Source organism: Neopelma chrysocephalum, unplaced genomic scaffold (assembly GCF_003984885.1).
Source record: "Neopelma chrysocephalum unplaced genomic scaffold, ASM398488v2 Primary Assembly neopelma1_119, whole genome shotgun sequence".
NCBI classification, from domain to species: Eukaryota; Metazoa; Chordata; class Aves; order Passeriformes; family Pipridae; genus Neopelma; species Neopelma chrysocephalum.
In genome coordinates, this window is record NW_020897781.1 from 7,098,587 (window position 1) to 7,114,934 (window position 16,348).

The 16,348-nt window shown below is 45.8% G+C and overlaps 1 protein-coding gene across 1 annotated transcript in view; it reads left to right on the plus strand.

The window, feature by feature from the left end:
* The first annotated feature begins 10,347 nt into the window (after nt 1-10,347).
* Nucleotides 10,348-16,348, plus strand: part of ATP9A (ATPase phospholipid transporting 9A (putative)) — a 54,216-nt gene continuing 48,215 nt past the window's right edge. Inside the window, exon 1 of the mRNA XM_027697371.1 lies at nt 10,348-10,504. Within this exon, the coding sequence (XP_027553172.1) occupies nt 10,437-10,504 (68 nt within the window). The 5' untranslated portion in view covers nt 10,348-10,436. The remainder of the gene's footprint in view (nt 10,505-16,348) is intronic.

Genomic DNA, 16,348 nt, shown 5'->3' on the forward strand with positions numbered 1-16,348 from the left:
AGGAACCAGGTAGGAGTGGAGGGGTCTCTAGATCCATTCCTTAGGAACAGCTGGGGTTTGATACAGGGATTGGTACATGCCAGGAACGTTCATTTCTACACTAGAATAGAGTGACAGGAATATGTACAACAATTCCCATACTGTGATCACCCTAGGAAGGGAAAAGAATATTAAGTTGTCAAATTGCCGGTGCCTGAAGACACTGGCTGCACAGAAAAAGGATAAATAACTTCCCCTAAAGAGCAAAGGAAAACAGTTCTGAGAACAGCCCTGATATAGTGGAAAAGTGCTGAGGTTCTTATCCTTGCAACTTAAACTAACAAATGTATTTTGGGCTTGGGAGGTAACAGTGGAGGAAAATGGTGCAGAAACTGATGTTTCCAGCACTGCAGCTGACTGCACAATATTTGGGAGTGCAAAGAAAAGCAGAAAGGAAACGCTTTTTCTCTAGGCTCTACCACCAAGCTGAGAAAAGGTGTGGGGAGAGCAAAATAAATATAGGAGCAGAAGGAAAGATAACAGCACACAGGGGATATGCAGGAAGGTAGAAGGCATTCAGTGCTTCACTAGAGCATGAAGTTGTTTAAAAGCAGCACTATAGTGGGCGCAAAATAATTGGTGCAAGAGGAGACGTGACCCTTCTCTGCTCAGGGAAAGGGGATTAGAATCTGAACCCCAGTGAGGAACACAGCAAGTGGTGGTAAGTAAAAACTACACTTGTGCCAGTGTGGAGCTTGTGCAGCTCCTGAGCTTACAACCTGCTTTGAGAGCAGTTGTTGCTCTGGGTACCTGGATGGGCTTTGGTGATGGAGCTGCTGCTCTGTCCCTTCAAACAATGGGCAGGATTTCAGGCTGGTTCCTCACACTGGTGCTGAGGATGTGCTGCCTGTGCAGGATTAACTGCAGCAGCTCAAGGAGCAATGTGGTGGGAAAGAGGAGAAGGTGGGTTTAGAGGAGAGGTGGATCATGTCAGAAGACCTGCCCTAACTGGGAAATTGCTCTCCAGCATGGGGTGATCATGGGTATTGTGAAGAAGTGCCCTGGCTTCAAAAGAACCTGTGATAAAAGGCCTGCTCTTTGCTGACAGCTCAACACCAAGTGGTACCATAATGCCATGAAAATATGTTGTTAGCAGGAGGAAGAGAGCAGTTTTCTAGCAGGAAGCCAACAAAACCTGCTGTCCTGGGGCTTTGTAACTTGGTGGTATCTGTTGATGTCTCCTCATCCAAACAGCTCCTGAGGTTTGGGGTCCCTTTCTCCCTTGAATATAGACTCTGCACTTGTGCCATAAGGGCTGAGCACACACATAACTGCTTTACCTCAAAAGCTGCCAAGCTGTGGGGCTCTGCCTGCCTTTTCATGGCTGTCTATAAGAATATAATTACATATTCAGACCTCTGCTGCCTCTAACTCGGTCAGCAGGTGGGAGATGACAAACAAGGGAGGAGTTTTTTAAAGCATGAGTGCTGGTTTAGAAATAAAATGTCAGGAAACTGATGGAAACCGGGACAGCAAGAGGTTTTGGCAAGCAGGTGTGTGATATCCCTGCAGCAGAGGGTTACTCGGGGGAATCAGGTTGATTCATCCAGCGCCTGCCTTGGCTGAGTGGGCAGCAGTGAGATCAAATGATGTGGCTTGGCACAGAGACACTGCAGGCCTTTGCTCTCCAGGCCACCGTGTCAAGTGCTCGCTGTGCCCAAAGCTGCATCTCTGCTGGGTGATGAGGCAGCTGCTGCTGGAGCGTGGCAGGATCCCTGCCTGAGCCCCTGCCAGCAAGTCATGGATCTCATCACAAAACATGGAGAAGGGGTAGGACTGTCCCACCCCCGTCCCCACAGCTGAAGCAGGCTGTGCCATCGGGGTGTTCCTGCCGGGGGGACCTGCAGGGGAGACTATTTACAAAGCAGGCAAGGTGGGAATTACCTGCTCTCCACGTGCAAGGGCTGAGCCAACACCTTCTGAAACTCAGCGTGGTAACTCCCCGCACTGGCAACTGTGTTCAGTTTACAGTAACGTTGCATCTTAACAATTAAAAAAGACAGCTGATTCTCCTCTTTCCTGTGCTGATGTAAATTAGGAACAAGTTACCGAAGCTAATGTAGCTCCAGTGGTGTGAGAGCAGAGTGAGCACGGTATGTGTGCTGTCTCTGCTCATTAGCCTCTCTTCTTGCCTTAAGGACTTTCTTGTTCTTATTTGCTATTACTTACTTTGCTCATTGTGCAGAGGATTTGCAGGCTGTTGCTTTTGTGTAAGTAGCATATTTGCTTGCACGAGCTGAGGTAAACACTGGCTTACTTCAAATGCTAAATTTGAACCTCAAAGTTGTATTGCTTTAGAAAGAAAAAAACCACATTAGCTCTAATGTATTAGCTCTGGTATTCCTCTAAAGAAAGATTTCTTTTAACCTACCCTTTCTGTTCAAAACTTTCCAAAAAGTCAATGGGAACTTTGAGGAGTGAAATTTGCCTGACAATCATGTAGATAACCAGCTCTCCTTCCTGAGCTCAGTGAGGCCAATTGCCTTTCCACAGCTGGCAGGGAGGAGATGGGAGCCTTCCTGGGCTGCTGATAAATACAACGTGGAGCAAAGGGTGAATGATCACTGAACTTGGATCAGCAGAGGGGAAAGGACCTGCCTGAGGTGCTTGTGCTGATGGGATGGCAGAGTGGGGCTGAAACAGAGGAAAAGGGATGAGTACTGCATTGATTTTTTTATATTTTTACTGCAAAAATACCAGCTCAGGCAGAAAGCTGCCTTGCAGTCTGTGTGATCCCATGAGGTTACTGCTCAGTGCTGAGGCTTTTTGGTGATTTTTGTGTAGTGTGCTCAGCCCAGAGGGCTCTTCTCTGTGTGCCCTTCCCAGGGGCTCCCTGGTGAGGGCTCTGCAGCGTTGGGGTGAGGGTGAGCTGGACTCAAATGTGTTCGGCTTCAGCTCACATTCACCACTGACCTAGAAAAGCGTCTGGCACTGCACGGCCACAGCAGGACAGGAAACAACTCGGGGGCAGAGAAAAGAACCAGCAATTACACACTCCTGGAGCCTATTACCATATTATCTATTTCGTTACCCTATCTTCTGTTTTCTGCACTTTAAGTTAATTGCTTATAAAGGGTGGTGTTCTTTGCAACATTTTGATTGCTGTTAATGCCACCAATACTCAAAGCTGTCTGGTTTATTGGTTTATTATGCCTGTTATAACTGGTGGTGTGCTGGACATCCAGCCAATCTCTGACAGCATCCCTCTCCTGTCAAACTTCTTTATCAGCATCTCTGTTGTCATATCTCACAGTCCAAAGTTCGACTTCTCTGACTTAATTGCTTCATGCAGAAAATGTCTCAATTCAGAATGAGAACAGGTGGATCTAATCATGGGCCTTATTTTCCAATACTTGGTTTTGGCAAAATTCAGACATGACTAGAGATCTGTGTAAAAGTGTCTCTCTCAAGAAAACTGAAAAAGCAAATCAAGTAAAATTCACCATGTCTAGTGCTGTTATATAAATATTTAGTCAAGCATAGAACCTAAATCACAGAATCATTTAGGTTGGAAAAGACCCCCAAGACCATCGAGTCCAACTAGAGAATCAGTCCCAAAATCTTTTATGTACATTATCTTCCTAGATACTCACTTGGCTTTGCAGTCCTATGTGTGTGATGACAGAGGATGCCTTTAAACTGAGGTACCTGAATTGGCTTTACAGCCCTTCACAGTCCTGTAGATCCACTTGGCAAAGTTTGTTTTAGAAAAATTTGTCTCCATGCAGTCTAGATGTTCAGAATACCAAACATAACTTTTTAAATATTTTTTTTTTTTTTGACACACTGTTTTTTTCCCCATGAAACCAGTTTGATTACTTAGGTCCTTAAAGTTCAGCACACATTCAGGTGATTTACTGCTTTGGAGTACCTAAATTTCTGTATATATTAAAAGTACTCCACCCCTCCTAACTCATGATGTCCAGATTTGGAAAACATAAAATTTGCTCATTGCTTATTCTTCTGTTTCCCAACTCAATTCTTTCAGTCATAAATGAAAAATAACCACTTTATGTAGGTTTTTTTGTTTAGGTTTTTTATAAAATTTAGAAATACAAAATGTGTAATAAATACCAATTTATTTTCACTTTATAGCTTTACATTTTTTAATCACACTCACGAGATGTATAATACAAAAACAGGAGCCAGATCATTTCAAGAGCTGACAAAATACAAATACAAACTACAAAGGAGAGTACATTTGTCTAGAAAGCCTTTTTCTTTCTTCATTTCTTAGATTTGACAGCTGTCCTCTCTGAACGACACTTTGACTACTGTGGTTTTAAAAAGAAGGTACTGAAGGGTTGTTTTCTTCTTGAGCCACAACATATAATTACGGAAGAAAAAGATCCTACACAAAGAGTGCACTTCCTCAGATCAGCATGAGCAGTATCTGCTCTCAAACTTCATTATGAGAATGCCAAATGTTCTCTCCATAGCAGAGCCCATGGCAGTAGGAGCTTTATTGTAGTTTCCCTTAGCAAGTGTTGATGGATTTATGGAGGGCTTCATTAAATATAGGCTTAAAGGATATCCGCTATCGCCCACTTGTCAAAAGGAGAAATAATATCAAAGCCATGCGTGCAGATCAGAGCTGCAGGTGTTAACAGTGCATGATAATCTGGGAGTGTTTAACTCCCCAATTAATTGCAGTGGTCTTGTCTGAGCCCAGACGTTTAAAAGATAAATTTAAAAGATGAATGCACCTCGTGTAGGCTGGGGGCACATGTACAATGATAGCACACTGCTAATGGTTCGTGTTTCAGCGTCCCACTTTGTGTTCCTTTACTCTGAAATGCTCCTTCCCAGTGCCGGCTCCGTGTGGAGCTGAGCCTTGGGAATGGGCAGCTTTTGCGTGTTTGCTCTGATTTTGAGGGATTGAATGTCACAGTCCAAGCTTGTTTCAGTGCTGTGAGAAGGAGTGATGTTTCAGCACGCCAAACCCCCCTCTCTGCTGGGCACTGGTGGGAGGGAGTCGGGAGCTTGGGAGGCACCGCAGTGCACGAGCTGTGCTGCACAGCTCCTGCAGGGCTGCGAGTTTGCAAACCCTTAGCAACCAAATCCTGCCCACTGCCTTCCTTACAAATGGTGCAGCTGCAAACACAGCCCTGAAACAAAGCTCCAAACACCGTGTGCAATGGGCTACACTTCCAGACAAAGAGGGTGCACCCTGGTATTTGTAAAACACGCGCTTATGAAATCAGATAATAACAGGTACAAAGAATAATGGCACAACTCCGACTGCCTGTGGAATCATAAACATTTTGTTCAACCAGTTGCACACCTTTAATCTGAGCCAACTCCTTTAGATGTCAGAATTATCTATAATTTGATACTCATGCTTGGGGAAAAAACTAAATGTAGTTCCAAAACTGAATTAATCTTTCAGCATATTAAATGTCAAACAGAATATCATTATTATGACCTTCCTCTGTGTTCATCAAGGAAAAAACCCAAAACTAGAGTCCTATTCATAAAAAGCTCAATTATTTATTTAGTAGCCCAGCTATAATGGAAGAAAATTTATAGCACATTGTGCTAAATATGTAATGAGTACAATTTGCAAGTGCATTGTCAAAACCACCCATCCATTGTTTGAGTGGGAAACTGGCACGAGGACTTGCTCCTTGGAGGAATATGGGCACACCCCCAAAATACAGTTTATTTACGTGTTCTTTAATCGGTGGAGCTTAGAGACCTGGATGCATTTGAGGAGCAGTGAAAGCCATTGAGAGGCATCACCTGTGGGTGAGGAGCTGCTGTCATGGGCACAGAGGAGGAGACAAAGCCATGGGGACAAGGAGGTGGCAGAGCTCTGTACCACAGAGGTACAGTGGAGAACTGGAGGAGAAAGGCAAAAGATAAGGCTGGAAAGGTTTCCAAAACCACTGGGAACCATGATGGTACAGGGCCATGGACATGGAAATTTCTATTTGATTTAGACACACCCTGGAGCCAGTTTTGTTCATAGGCTGTGCTTTGCCAGACTGAGCTTCACCTTGTCATTGTGGGCTTGAATGTCAGATCACGAGAGACTGAAGATCATTCAGTGCATAAAACATAAGTCTACTGGCAAAGCAAGTGCTTGTGCTGTCTGCTCTGGGAAAAGAGGTTAAATCATCCCAATCAACAACTTGGTAGATTTATACAACCCTTCCCATTAAAAATGAGAGCTCAGCCTCAATAACCAGTTTCTGGGTTTGAAATGGGATTTACAATGTGCAGAGGTGAGAACACTTGACAGCATTTGATGAACTCTCCCTACAGGACAACCTCAGAGGAGGCCAAGTGGTCCAGAACTGGTTGTGAGACAAATCACTTGGCAGGGATGAGGGGGAGCAGGGAGGGGTATAAAACTGCTTGCTGTGCTGTTAATTTAATCATCTGGTGGGGGGGGGAAAGTCCTGGGAGAAAAAAAACCAAAACATAGATAATGATTTAAAATGATGGAAAATAAATGAGCTCCTTTTAATTAGCAGTGATGCAGTATGAATTTTGCAGCTTGCAGGGCTCCTTTGTGAGCCTCAAGTTATTGTGCTTGCAAAAATAAAGCATCAGAACAATCCAGTGGCATCAGAAAAACCAAAACAGGTTTCATTTCACTTGATTTAACAAATCTAACTTCCCAGTTCTAGGCTAGAGGTTTTCCCTTGGGCATTCCTTCTCAACAGGCAAATGAAAATCAAAGGCTTGGAAAGCAGGAGAGCTTGTACCTGCTGTGAGTGGTGAAATCACAAGTGAAATCTTTACAGCAAAGCTAATGTTATGCCAAAAATACATCAAGGAGTGGGTTTAGCCCATTGGGTTACAGCCTGGTCCAGATCCTTCACAGTGATTTTCTAACTAAAAATCGAAAGCGTTTCAATACAAGGCAGAAAATCAGAGTGCCCGGAAGGGAGGCTTTGGAAGTTTGTTTGGCTCTTCAGATGCTGTGTTAGTGAGTCTGCAGGCTGCAGTGCATCCCTTTGCTCTTCTTTTAGGATTCCTGGGGCTGAGTCAGTCAGTTGTTTGTCCTCCCACGTTCTTGGGTGTTGGAGTTGGGCCATGTGCAGAGATGACAGGGAGGAAGTTTAGCTGCTCCACGTAGGATGTCATTAATTTCTGTCTGATCACAAAGTTATCAAGGGCCAAAATGTGGTGCTTAAAAGAATGATGGATGTTTTAAAATCCAATGCCATTTTCACCTCGAAGAAAATAACAGTGGCATTTGATAAGTTTTATTTTAACCAAGGCTGGAGGCTAGGATTAGCATTTCAGCCAGGTACAGTGTCATGCCAGTGGTTTTGTGGCAATGGTGTGAATAGTTTGGGTCAAGTACAATGTCCTGTTTAGGTTCTTCAGTTGCTCCTTTTATTAAATCAACATTTCCAGTGAATTCTATCATCCTATCTTTTCTTTCATATGAAAAAATATTTCAGATGGTGAATATGAGAAAAAATGGAGCAAATATGTTTCATGAACTGAAGTGTTTGTGGGAGGAGAAGGGATTTCTGTTTCTACTTCAATTGTCCCCATGAGAGGATAAGAACAGTAGACTGAGAAATAAGAAATTAAAACATGGTATTACTTAATTGAAATACAGCCTAAAAGTCAGTTCTACAAACAGTTTTGTAATAAGACAGCCCTAGTTAGGATGGCATTGGAAATATCTGCCTAAACAGTCTCAGTGCTGGTGCCTGAAGCTGGTGTAACTCTTCATTACATTGCTGAAATGTCCTCATTACAAAACGTTAGGATGACTCTGCTTCAACTGTAAGGGAAAATTAAATGACAATTGCTGGTGTAATCCACAATGTAACCTGAGCTAGAGCACAGTGAGGGCTGGAAAGAAAAAAGCTGCCCAGGAACTCTGATGTGACTCACTCTTCTTTGCTCCTCTTTTTTTACATATATTATTTTGAGTTCTTTTTTTGATAGTCTTCATTTTTCACTGAGAAAGTACTATTAACTATATTTAAGATTACCTTGAGCTCATTTTAAAATATATGCAAACATCCCTCATTTTAAAGAAACCCCGTCAGTTTGGTATGTGCTACTTTTTAGTATGTTAAAAAAAAAAAAAGATTTTGAACTTTCTTACACTTGGGCTTACCTACTGATCCTCTGTGTTGGTTATTGTGCTTGTGGTGTTTTAGTTCTGCAGAGCCTTGAGGTTATTTGTTAAATGAAGGGTTTTGCAGCCTGTTTGTAAAGGGATGAGAAAAAAGCTGCCCATGCACTAGAAAGAGGTTCAGATTTGTTGGTGACCGCAGTGTAAGATGCTGAGCTGGATGTGCAGATCTGACTATTTCATACAATCTTTACCTGCACAGGGCATTTCCTCCATCTGTAGAGGTGCACCAGGGTAAATTTGGGTGGTTTCAAACAGGAAGAAGCTTCTCTGGCACGAGTGACAGCCCCCAGCGTGTTTCTGTCCTCACTGCCATGGCTGTGCAGGTGGTGAGAGCAAACTTGGATGGGCAATGCCCACAGGGCTGGAGCCTCTGCCCAAAGCACCCAAACAGCCACCTCCACAACTACTGCTCGGTGCAGGCAGGGCTCCAGAAAAGGTCTGCCACCCCCATTGGGATTCCCCTCAAGGCAAATCCACCTGAAGAAGCCTTGGATCCAAGCCCATGCCCTCCCAAGGCTGCAGGACTCTTGCTAGTGCTGTCTGGCTGTTCCCAGGCTGTGCTCAGCATCCAGCTCCTAATGGGATTTGACTGGAATAAATAAATAAATCGAGGAGCTCTCCCAGACAGATGTTTTCTGTAAAACCAGCCCCTTTTGCAGAGCTGATGTAGAGCACAGCCACAAAGAGAGGAAAGTGTTAGAGGGGAATGTGAGGAAGTGATTTGCAAGGGGTGGGGGCTGGTACCCATGGACCTGCTGTGACACTGTGACACAGGGCCATCGCCTCACCAGTTACACGATTGGAAGTCATTTTTTCTTTGTTGCTGTTGCTGACATTTTTTTCAGTCACTTAGTGGTTTTCTCCACTGACACGGTTCTGGTGGCTGAGCAGATACCATTACCCTGTTAGACTTCCCTATTTGTGGTTTTCTAGATGTGCTTTAGCATTCCACATTGTAAGAAGGATGTGTTATATGAATATTTGTCTTGACCAATTTTTTTCCTGATAGTATCACTGGGAGAGTGTAATTCATTTGACCAGGACCGTTGCAGAACCAGTTTCTCATCTGCCCTATGAAATATGTCTCTGTCACTGGGAATTTTGTTTTTCATGTTTGGAAGAATGAATAAGGTCAACAGCACAAAAGGGTTGGATATGAGCAGGTGTGCAGTGCCTAAAAGATTCTTTTGATTTCTTGTTTATGGCAAAGAAGAACCTGAAGATATGGAGATGGTGGGAGGAAGATGCAGTGGAGGTAGAAGAGTTGGAGTGAAGTGAGATGAGATGAGTGGATGGAGAAAGTGGAATAGGTGTCAAAGGCACATAAGGGCAGAGTTTTACTGGGACAGGAATGTGAAGCAACCATGAAGAAAAGATCATGTTGGCATCCAGGCCCCCTGTCTGATAAAATACAAAGCACATATTTCAGCTTCTGTACCCCAGTGCTTTTCTTGAATCTGACCTGTATATTTAGCTTTAATAAAGATTTAGTCACCATGAATGTAAAGAGATGCTTGAAGTCATAAATGAGCTGGAGCAATTTGTGCCTAGATTGGCAGAGGAAATCTGAATTGAGATCCAGAAATAAGTGTTGCCAGGAGTGTGTGAAGGTCACTGAGCAAGAAAAGTGTGAGGAGCAGTAGCACCACAAAGCACAGTCCTGTAACGTGAGTGGAGGGATGGTGCAAAGAAGGGGAGATCAAGCTCGGAGCCCGTGCTGGCTGCGCAAGGCTGAGGACACACGGGATGTGCAGCAGCCCTTTCCCCTGGGATGAAGGCGAGGAGGCCTCAGGTGCGGAGCTGCTGGGCACAGGTGGGCGGGAGGGCCGGGTCCTGAGAGGTGGTGAGAAACGGAGATGGGGCAGGATGATGCGAAGCGCCCCAGGTGCGAGGTTGGAGCAGAGCAGGTGCCGGCCGAGGGGAGGGGTGAGGAAGGGAAGGGAGGGCAGGACTAGATTGGGCTGGGCAGGGTAGGGCCGGGCCGGGCTGAGCTGGGCAGGGCTGCCCGGACCAGGGCGGAGCGGACCCGAGTCCGCAGGGCCGAATAGGACCGGGCGCTCGGGGACAGGCGGGCGGAGGGACAGTCGCGACCCGCAGCCCGGTACCCCCGGAGGAGACACCCGGCCCCGGTGCCCGGCGCGGAGGGCGGGGCGGGCGCGGCACCTGCGTGCTGGGAGCGCCGGGCGGCCCCTCGGCGCTGCCGCCAGACGGCGGCGGGCCCGGCTCGGCGCTGCTGGGAGCGCATCCCGCCCGCTCCGCTCCGCTCCGCCCCGGCACCGCGGCCATGACCGACAACATCCCGCTGCAGCCCGTCCGCCAGAAGAAGCGCATGGACAGCAAGCACCGCGGCGGGTGAGCCGGGCCGGGGGCACCGGGGTTTTGGTGCTGCGGGGGCGGGCGGCGAGACCCCCGGGGCGGCGGAGGGGCCGCGCTCGGGAGCCTGTGCGGGATGCGCGGGGCGGGCGGGGCGCGGGGGCGGCCGCGCTGCGAGCCCCGGGAGGGGGAGGAGGAGGAGGAGGAAGGGGAGGCAGGCAGGCAGGCGGGAGGCAGGCGGGTGCTGACAGGTTGCTCCTGACGCCATTGCCTGGCACGCCCGGGCGCAGAGCAGGATCCTGCGGGGCGGCGCTGGCCGGGGCTGCGGGGAGCGGGGACAGCCCCCGGCAGCCCCTCGCGGGGTCACAGGGCGGCCCGGCCGGCCCGCACCGCACCCGCAGCCCCGCACAGCCCGCGGACAAAGCCCTGCCCGGGGGGCAGCCGGGGGTCGCGGCCAAGGGGGGCACCCGCCCTGCCCGAGTCCTGCTTGTCATCCATCCCCGCTGCGCGCATGGCTCGAGGCTGGAGAATCCCTCGGCCTTGGACCATAAATGGTGTGTGTGGATCTGTAACAAAGGCCCTGGCTAGAAGCTCTGATTAACTGTATCAGTCACAGCAATACAATATCCTTGGTGTGCGATGTTGCAATATCCTGAGTGTGGGATGCGTTCCTGAAGGAGATATATGTATATATTTGTACTGGTATTCCCCTGCAGGAAGTTAAATAAGAAAAATGGTCCTTTAATACTATTTTGTTATGAAATTGCACCACTATGCAGACAGGTTGGCTTGCACACAGTGGGATGTACAGGGTATCCAAGTTACCTGGCTGTCAGTTATTGCAGCATTTCATTTGTCCCTAGGTAATTTGTTTGTTTGTTTTTTTTTTTTAACGGGGTGATTGGTATTAGCAAAATAAACCAAAATATCTAAGGAAATCCTCACTGTTAGAACAAGGGGAAATATTTACATTTTCTGTATTTGTTATGGTTTTGATTGACAGTTTCCATTCAGATCCCTGTGATTGAAATTGTCGTATGTAGTTTATTCAGTGTTAGGATTATTCCTTGATATCAGCTTTGTTTCTGTAAGTGATGTAGCAGTGCCAGTTGAGCTGGAGGAGTGTGTGATGCAGCAAGTAATTCCCCAGTGCCTGTGTCACATGCATCACCGAGCAAGGACCACAAGGTGCAGCCACCATGGCATTACATTTGGTGACGTGATTGAAGGGATCAGGGAGAGGTGAAGGCCTGAGAAATTTCTCAAAGCTTCTTGAATGATTTCTTTTCCAGAAGTTCTCTGATCTCCACCAAGACCCTCTTGGGTGTTACGATGTGGTTAGTTCTGTCTAACAGAGATTGCCCTCATCTAACCTAAGCTATGGTTTGTTGGACTCTACCTGATTAGCAATCACAGAGGTGGTTGCCAGTGTTAGTGAAAAATTCTGGCAGCCTGTGAAGGAAGATTGCCTAGGATTTTTCTCCATAGCAGTTGAAATCACTTGGATTTGGGGTTTCTGTTTGGTGTGGCAACTGTTGGGGATGGGACTTGTCATATGTGAGGAACCCTTGTTTTACTGATGAGTAGCCTGTGACCTGTGAGTAGTTTGGTCAAATGATAGTGTGGATAAGAAAGCATTGAAGTCAAGCAAATCCAAACTATACACCAAAGAAGAGATCAGCCAGCAGCAGGGTCCCTGGTGACACATCCAGAAGAGTCCTGGGAATTCTAAGCCATAATCAAGACCTCCTTTTTTCTGTTCCCTCTGAGGAAAAATACAGACAAAAGCCATCCAGGTTATGTTGCTTGCTACGTATGAAAACTCAGGGATAAGCAAATCTTGAAAGGCTTCACCTTAGCATAGCCTTAACTGATTTCTGCTGTGGAGGTTTTACCCCCACCAGTGGGCCAACTTCTCAGAGATTGTTGTCACTGTGGTCTTCTGGAATGGGGAGCAAATTTCTGGGCATGTACTGAATGACTTTGTAGACATCTTCACTTCTGTTAACGTAGTAATGAGAAATGCCTAATTCTCATGTAGGGCAGGTGTCATCCAGCAAGGCTTTCATTACTCTCAGCCTTTCACATACTTTGAAGAGAAGCCAGGGAGGATCTCACTCAGTAGCCTTGCAGAGATGAGTGATGGCTCACAAGGCTGAGGTCTGTGTCACAGAGAAGCCATGTGCTTAATGAACCAAGTGGGAGCAGTGGTTTTCTGTTCCTGGGCTTGACTTTAATGTGGCTCTTCCTTGCTTCGAATAAAGGCTGAGCTCCAAATTCTGCAGCTGTGTGCCTTGGATTCAGCCATGTTCTCCCAAATGCTTTGCAGCACTCTGGAAACCACTCTGAGCTATGTGCCAGTCAGGAGGGAAGGATGGCATTAATTGCAGAGGGACTGTTGGTGGGATGGCAAATGAGCCTGAGCTTCCCAGGGGCCGAGTTCTGCCGGGAAGGGAGCTACAAGTTCCCGAAGAACCCCAGGTGCCCCGTTCAGTGCATGACACAAGTTTTTCCCTAAATAGCTCATGGTGTCAGTCCACAATCCTGCAAGGCTTTTTTTGAAACCAGCAAACTGCTGTGCTCTTGCTGCTGCTACGATGTAAAAGGCCTTGATCCAGAAATGTGGAGGGAAGGATGGGGAATGAGACAGGGAAGGAGGAGCTCCACAGTAACGCTCCACGAGGCCATTCCACTGTACATGCCTGTGTACTCTGGCTCTATTTAAAATGGCAAATTCCATTTCAAAGTCAACAGAGAGAGAGATGGGAGCTCCTGCCCTCCATCTGCCTGCGTGTGGGTGTGCCTTGGCACGTGCAGAGCTGGGCTGCTTTCCCACAGCCGAGCTGTTTTGCTGGATGGCAGGGGTGGGCTGCAGGGATAGCAGCTCTCCTGGCCCCTTCCTGAGCCACTGCAGCTGTGCCAGTGCACGGTCTGAGATGGAAACGTTCAGAATGTTTCATGTGGAATGTTGTGGAGGTGCATAAAAAGGCCAGGCAGTTGTGCATGGCTCTGGCTTTCTTTATCCATGAAAAATTCGTTATATGCTTTAGAAATAATGTCATGTGGGGAGGTTGATTTGTATATTAAAGGTGCCAAGGACTTACTAGCACAGCCCGTGAGGGTCACAGAAACATCATCTGAGAAATGTGCCTGTTTTAGAAGTGACTAAATATGTCAATGAACTTCAGCACTAATTTGACAAATACTACCCCCATATTAGACAGATGTGGCACTTTTTTTTCATTAGGTTTGTTTTGCATGAAAAATGCTTATGAAAGCATTTTTCACTTGATCTTCAAATACTTCTCCATCAAACATGCTGCTTTTATAAATAAAACCTGCTTCTTAGTAATGGCTGTTCATCTGGCATCTGACATTCAGTCTGTCATATTGCTGCTTCCTACATCATCACTAAGGATGCATTTTTGTAAGCAAATACAATCCCAAGTGAAGTACAGAGCAGACCTGTTCTTTAGCACCTCCCATTCATTTAGATCCCCATGCAGATTAAGGAACACATCATTTGTAGGACTCAAAGTTTCAGATACAGTTCACATCTGACAAAATGCCTTTGAGTGGTTGTGACTTTATTTGGAGATTTGTGAGCTTGTTTCTTCTTTAATTTTACCAGGTTATGATTTAAAATGTGAATTGCACAGTGCTGTATAAGCTGCCCTATGTAAGCTGTCTTCATGTATTTTTCATGTTCTTTCTGGAAGGTGATAATTTTTAAAAGTTCATGGTTTACCCTGACTTGCTAGTTTGTTATACTTCAGGGGTTATTGCAGTAACTGTTAGTCAATGTTTCAGTTGCAAAATGGAGAAGGAGAACTGTTTAGGAATGTGTATTCATTCCTAAACGTTTTTAGAAAACTGCTCACAATTCTGTAACTTTATGATTCCTATTCCTGGAGAATGTGTATTAATTTTATCAGCATTTCTAAGCAGTGATGTAAACTTTCAGCTGTTCTTCCAGACAGTCTTTCTCTTTCAAGGATGTTGTCTTCTGATTTCTTTATGACAAGTGTTTTATTATTCCTTATAATGCCAATAGTTCTCTGCCAGAAACTTCCTCCTGTGGCACTGCCCTTGCCCAGAGCAGAAAACTTTGGAGTAATGTGATGGCCTGAGCATCTGGGGCTCTAAGCTTGATACTTGAAAACAGGGGTAGTATCCAAAGAAACAGCAGATCACAGAACTACACAATGCATGTAAAATTCTTTCAGGGAGGAACAAGTAAAATCGAAAAAGGATTTTTAATTTAATGAGCACGAGGCTAATCTGAAAACACATTTGTATGTGCTCGGAGTACTTTGATTGTGGTATCCAACTAAATGGGTTTGTCAGAATGGTGGGGGTTTTTTTGAGGTTAAGAATATTCAATTTTAAGAGGAGAAAGGGAAAAGAAGAGTGTCTGAAATGTTCCTTGTTAGGTTCACCACCCATCTTTCTGCTTCTTCTTTCCCTTCTGCTCTCAGTATGAGCTGTGTTTTGTCCCCCCATCATGTGGGTCTCCCATGTTGGATATCAAGCAGTAAATGTGCTTGTGGAGATTGGTGTTTGCTCGCGTTGCAGCATCATCAGGTGTGAGACGGAAAGGGCTCGGGCAGTGGGACTGTCCTGCCAGCACATGAACCTGCCCTAAGTCTGTGAAAACACAATCTGCCACTGCAGCAGCTCCTTTTTTTGCAAAGTGCTTTCTGAGGCTCACAGATGTCATATAGAGGATCTTAAAGCAGAAATAAGGAGCTTATTAATGTGTTCTTCCCAAGTGAAGTTTAAGACATCATTGAGAAGTTAAAAAAAACGTAAAAATTATGGCAAGTGAATATCTTTGGAAGGAGTGATAAACATCTGCCTGTAGGAATGAGCACATGGTTCTGTGCTTGAGAAATGTCTGTGTTTTGACCAAAAGTTCATTTTCCGTCTTATTTCAGCAAGCCACGGGCTGGCACTTGAGGAATGAGTGTGTGAGAGAACATTCCTGCTAGCACAGGGTTTGGGTGGTGGGTTTCTGCCCTGAGACCACCCAGCAAAACACAGGAGGGAAAAACAAGGTCATAGGATAGGTGAGAGTTAAATGCCAGCGCTGGGGTTTTACCAGGTGCCTTCCTAAGAAAAATTCTTTGAATGACTGCGGGGTAAAAGTCAGCATTTGCCAGGATTTTCAGGCACTGGTGCCCGAGTTCCTGGCTGGGGCTGCAGCTCTGGAGGAGGCTCCCAGGCCATGACGTGCTGGGATTCCTGAGCGCTGATGAACCTCCCCAGTCACTGTTGCAACGTGTGACTCTGGGAGTGCTGGTTGTAGTATTGTGTTCCTTGGTTGGACTTTTTTTTTTTTTTTTAATGAAATGCTTTACATAGAAATCTCGTGCTGAAGGGCAGTGTGGGAGACTTCATAGTAAAAATGCTGGATGTTCTTTACTTGAGCATTGATAATACTGATATTTGCCTTCAAAACTTGCCGGGCAGGAAGTTTTTCTTTTGTTTGTCTAATTAGGTTTTCAGTTTGCTTTCCCTGTAATTCAGGAGGTTGCAAAAACTGTGACTTGAGCCAGGCGGCAGTTTCACAAATGTGTTATTTTTACATAGCAGATTCTCCCATGCCCTTTCTTGCTTTTACTTGGAGCTGCATTATTTTCAGGTTGTTTCTTAAACCTTATAGTAACACAGCATTTGTAAATTAAAATTCTTACAGCAAAGAGTATCTTTGTGGTGGGAACGATACGAGAGGTCATGACTGATTGCAGAAATCAAATTTTGGGTAATTTCACTTTTTTGCAGTTGCCTCCTGCTTCCCTGCCTTTTTAGGTGCTCTCAGTTTTGGGGGCTGCTGTTTTATTTAGAACCACACCAGTGTTTTTTTTATTTAGAACCACACCA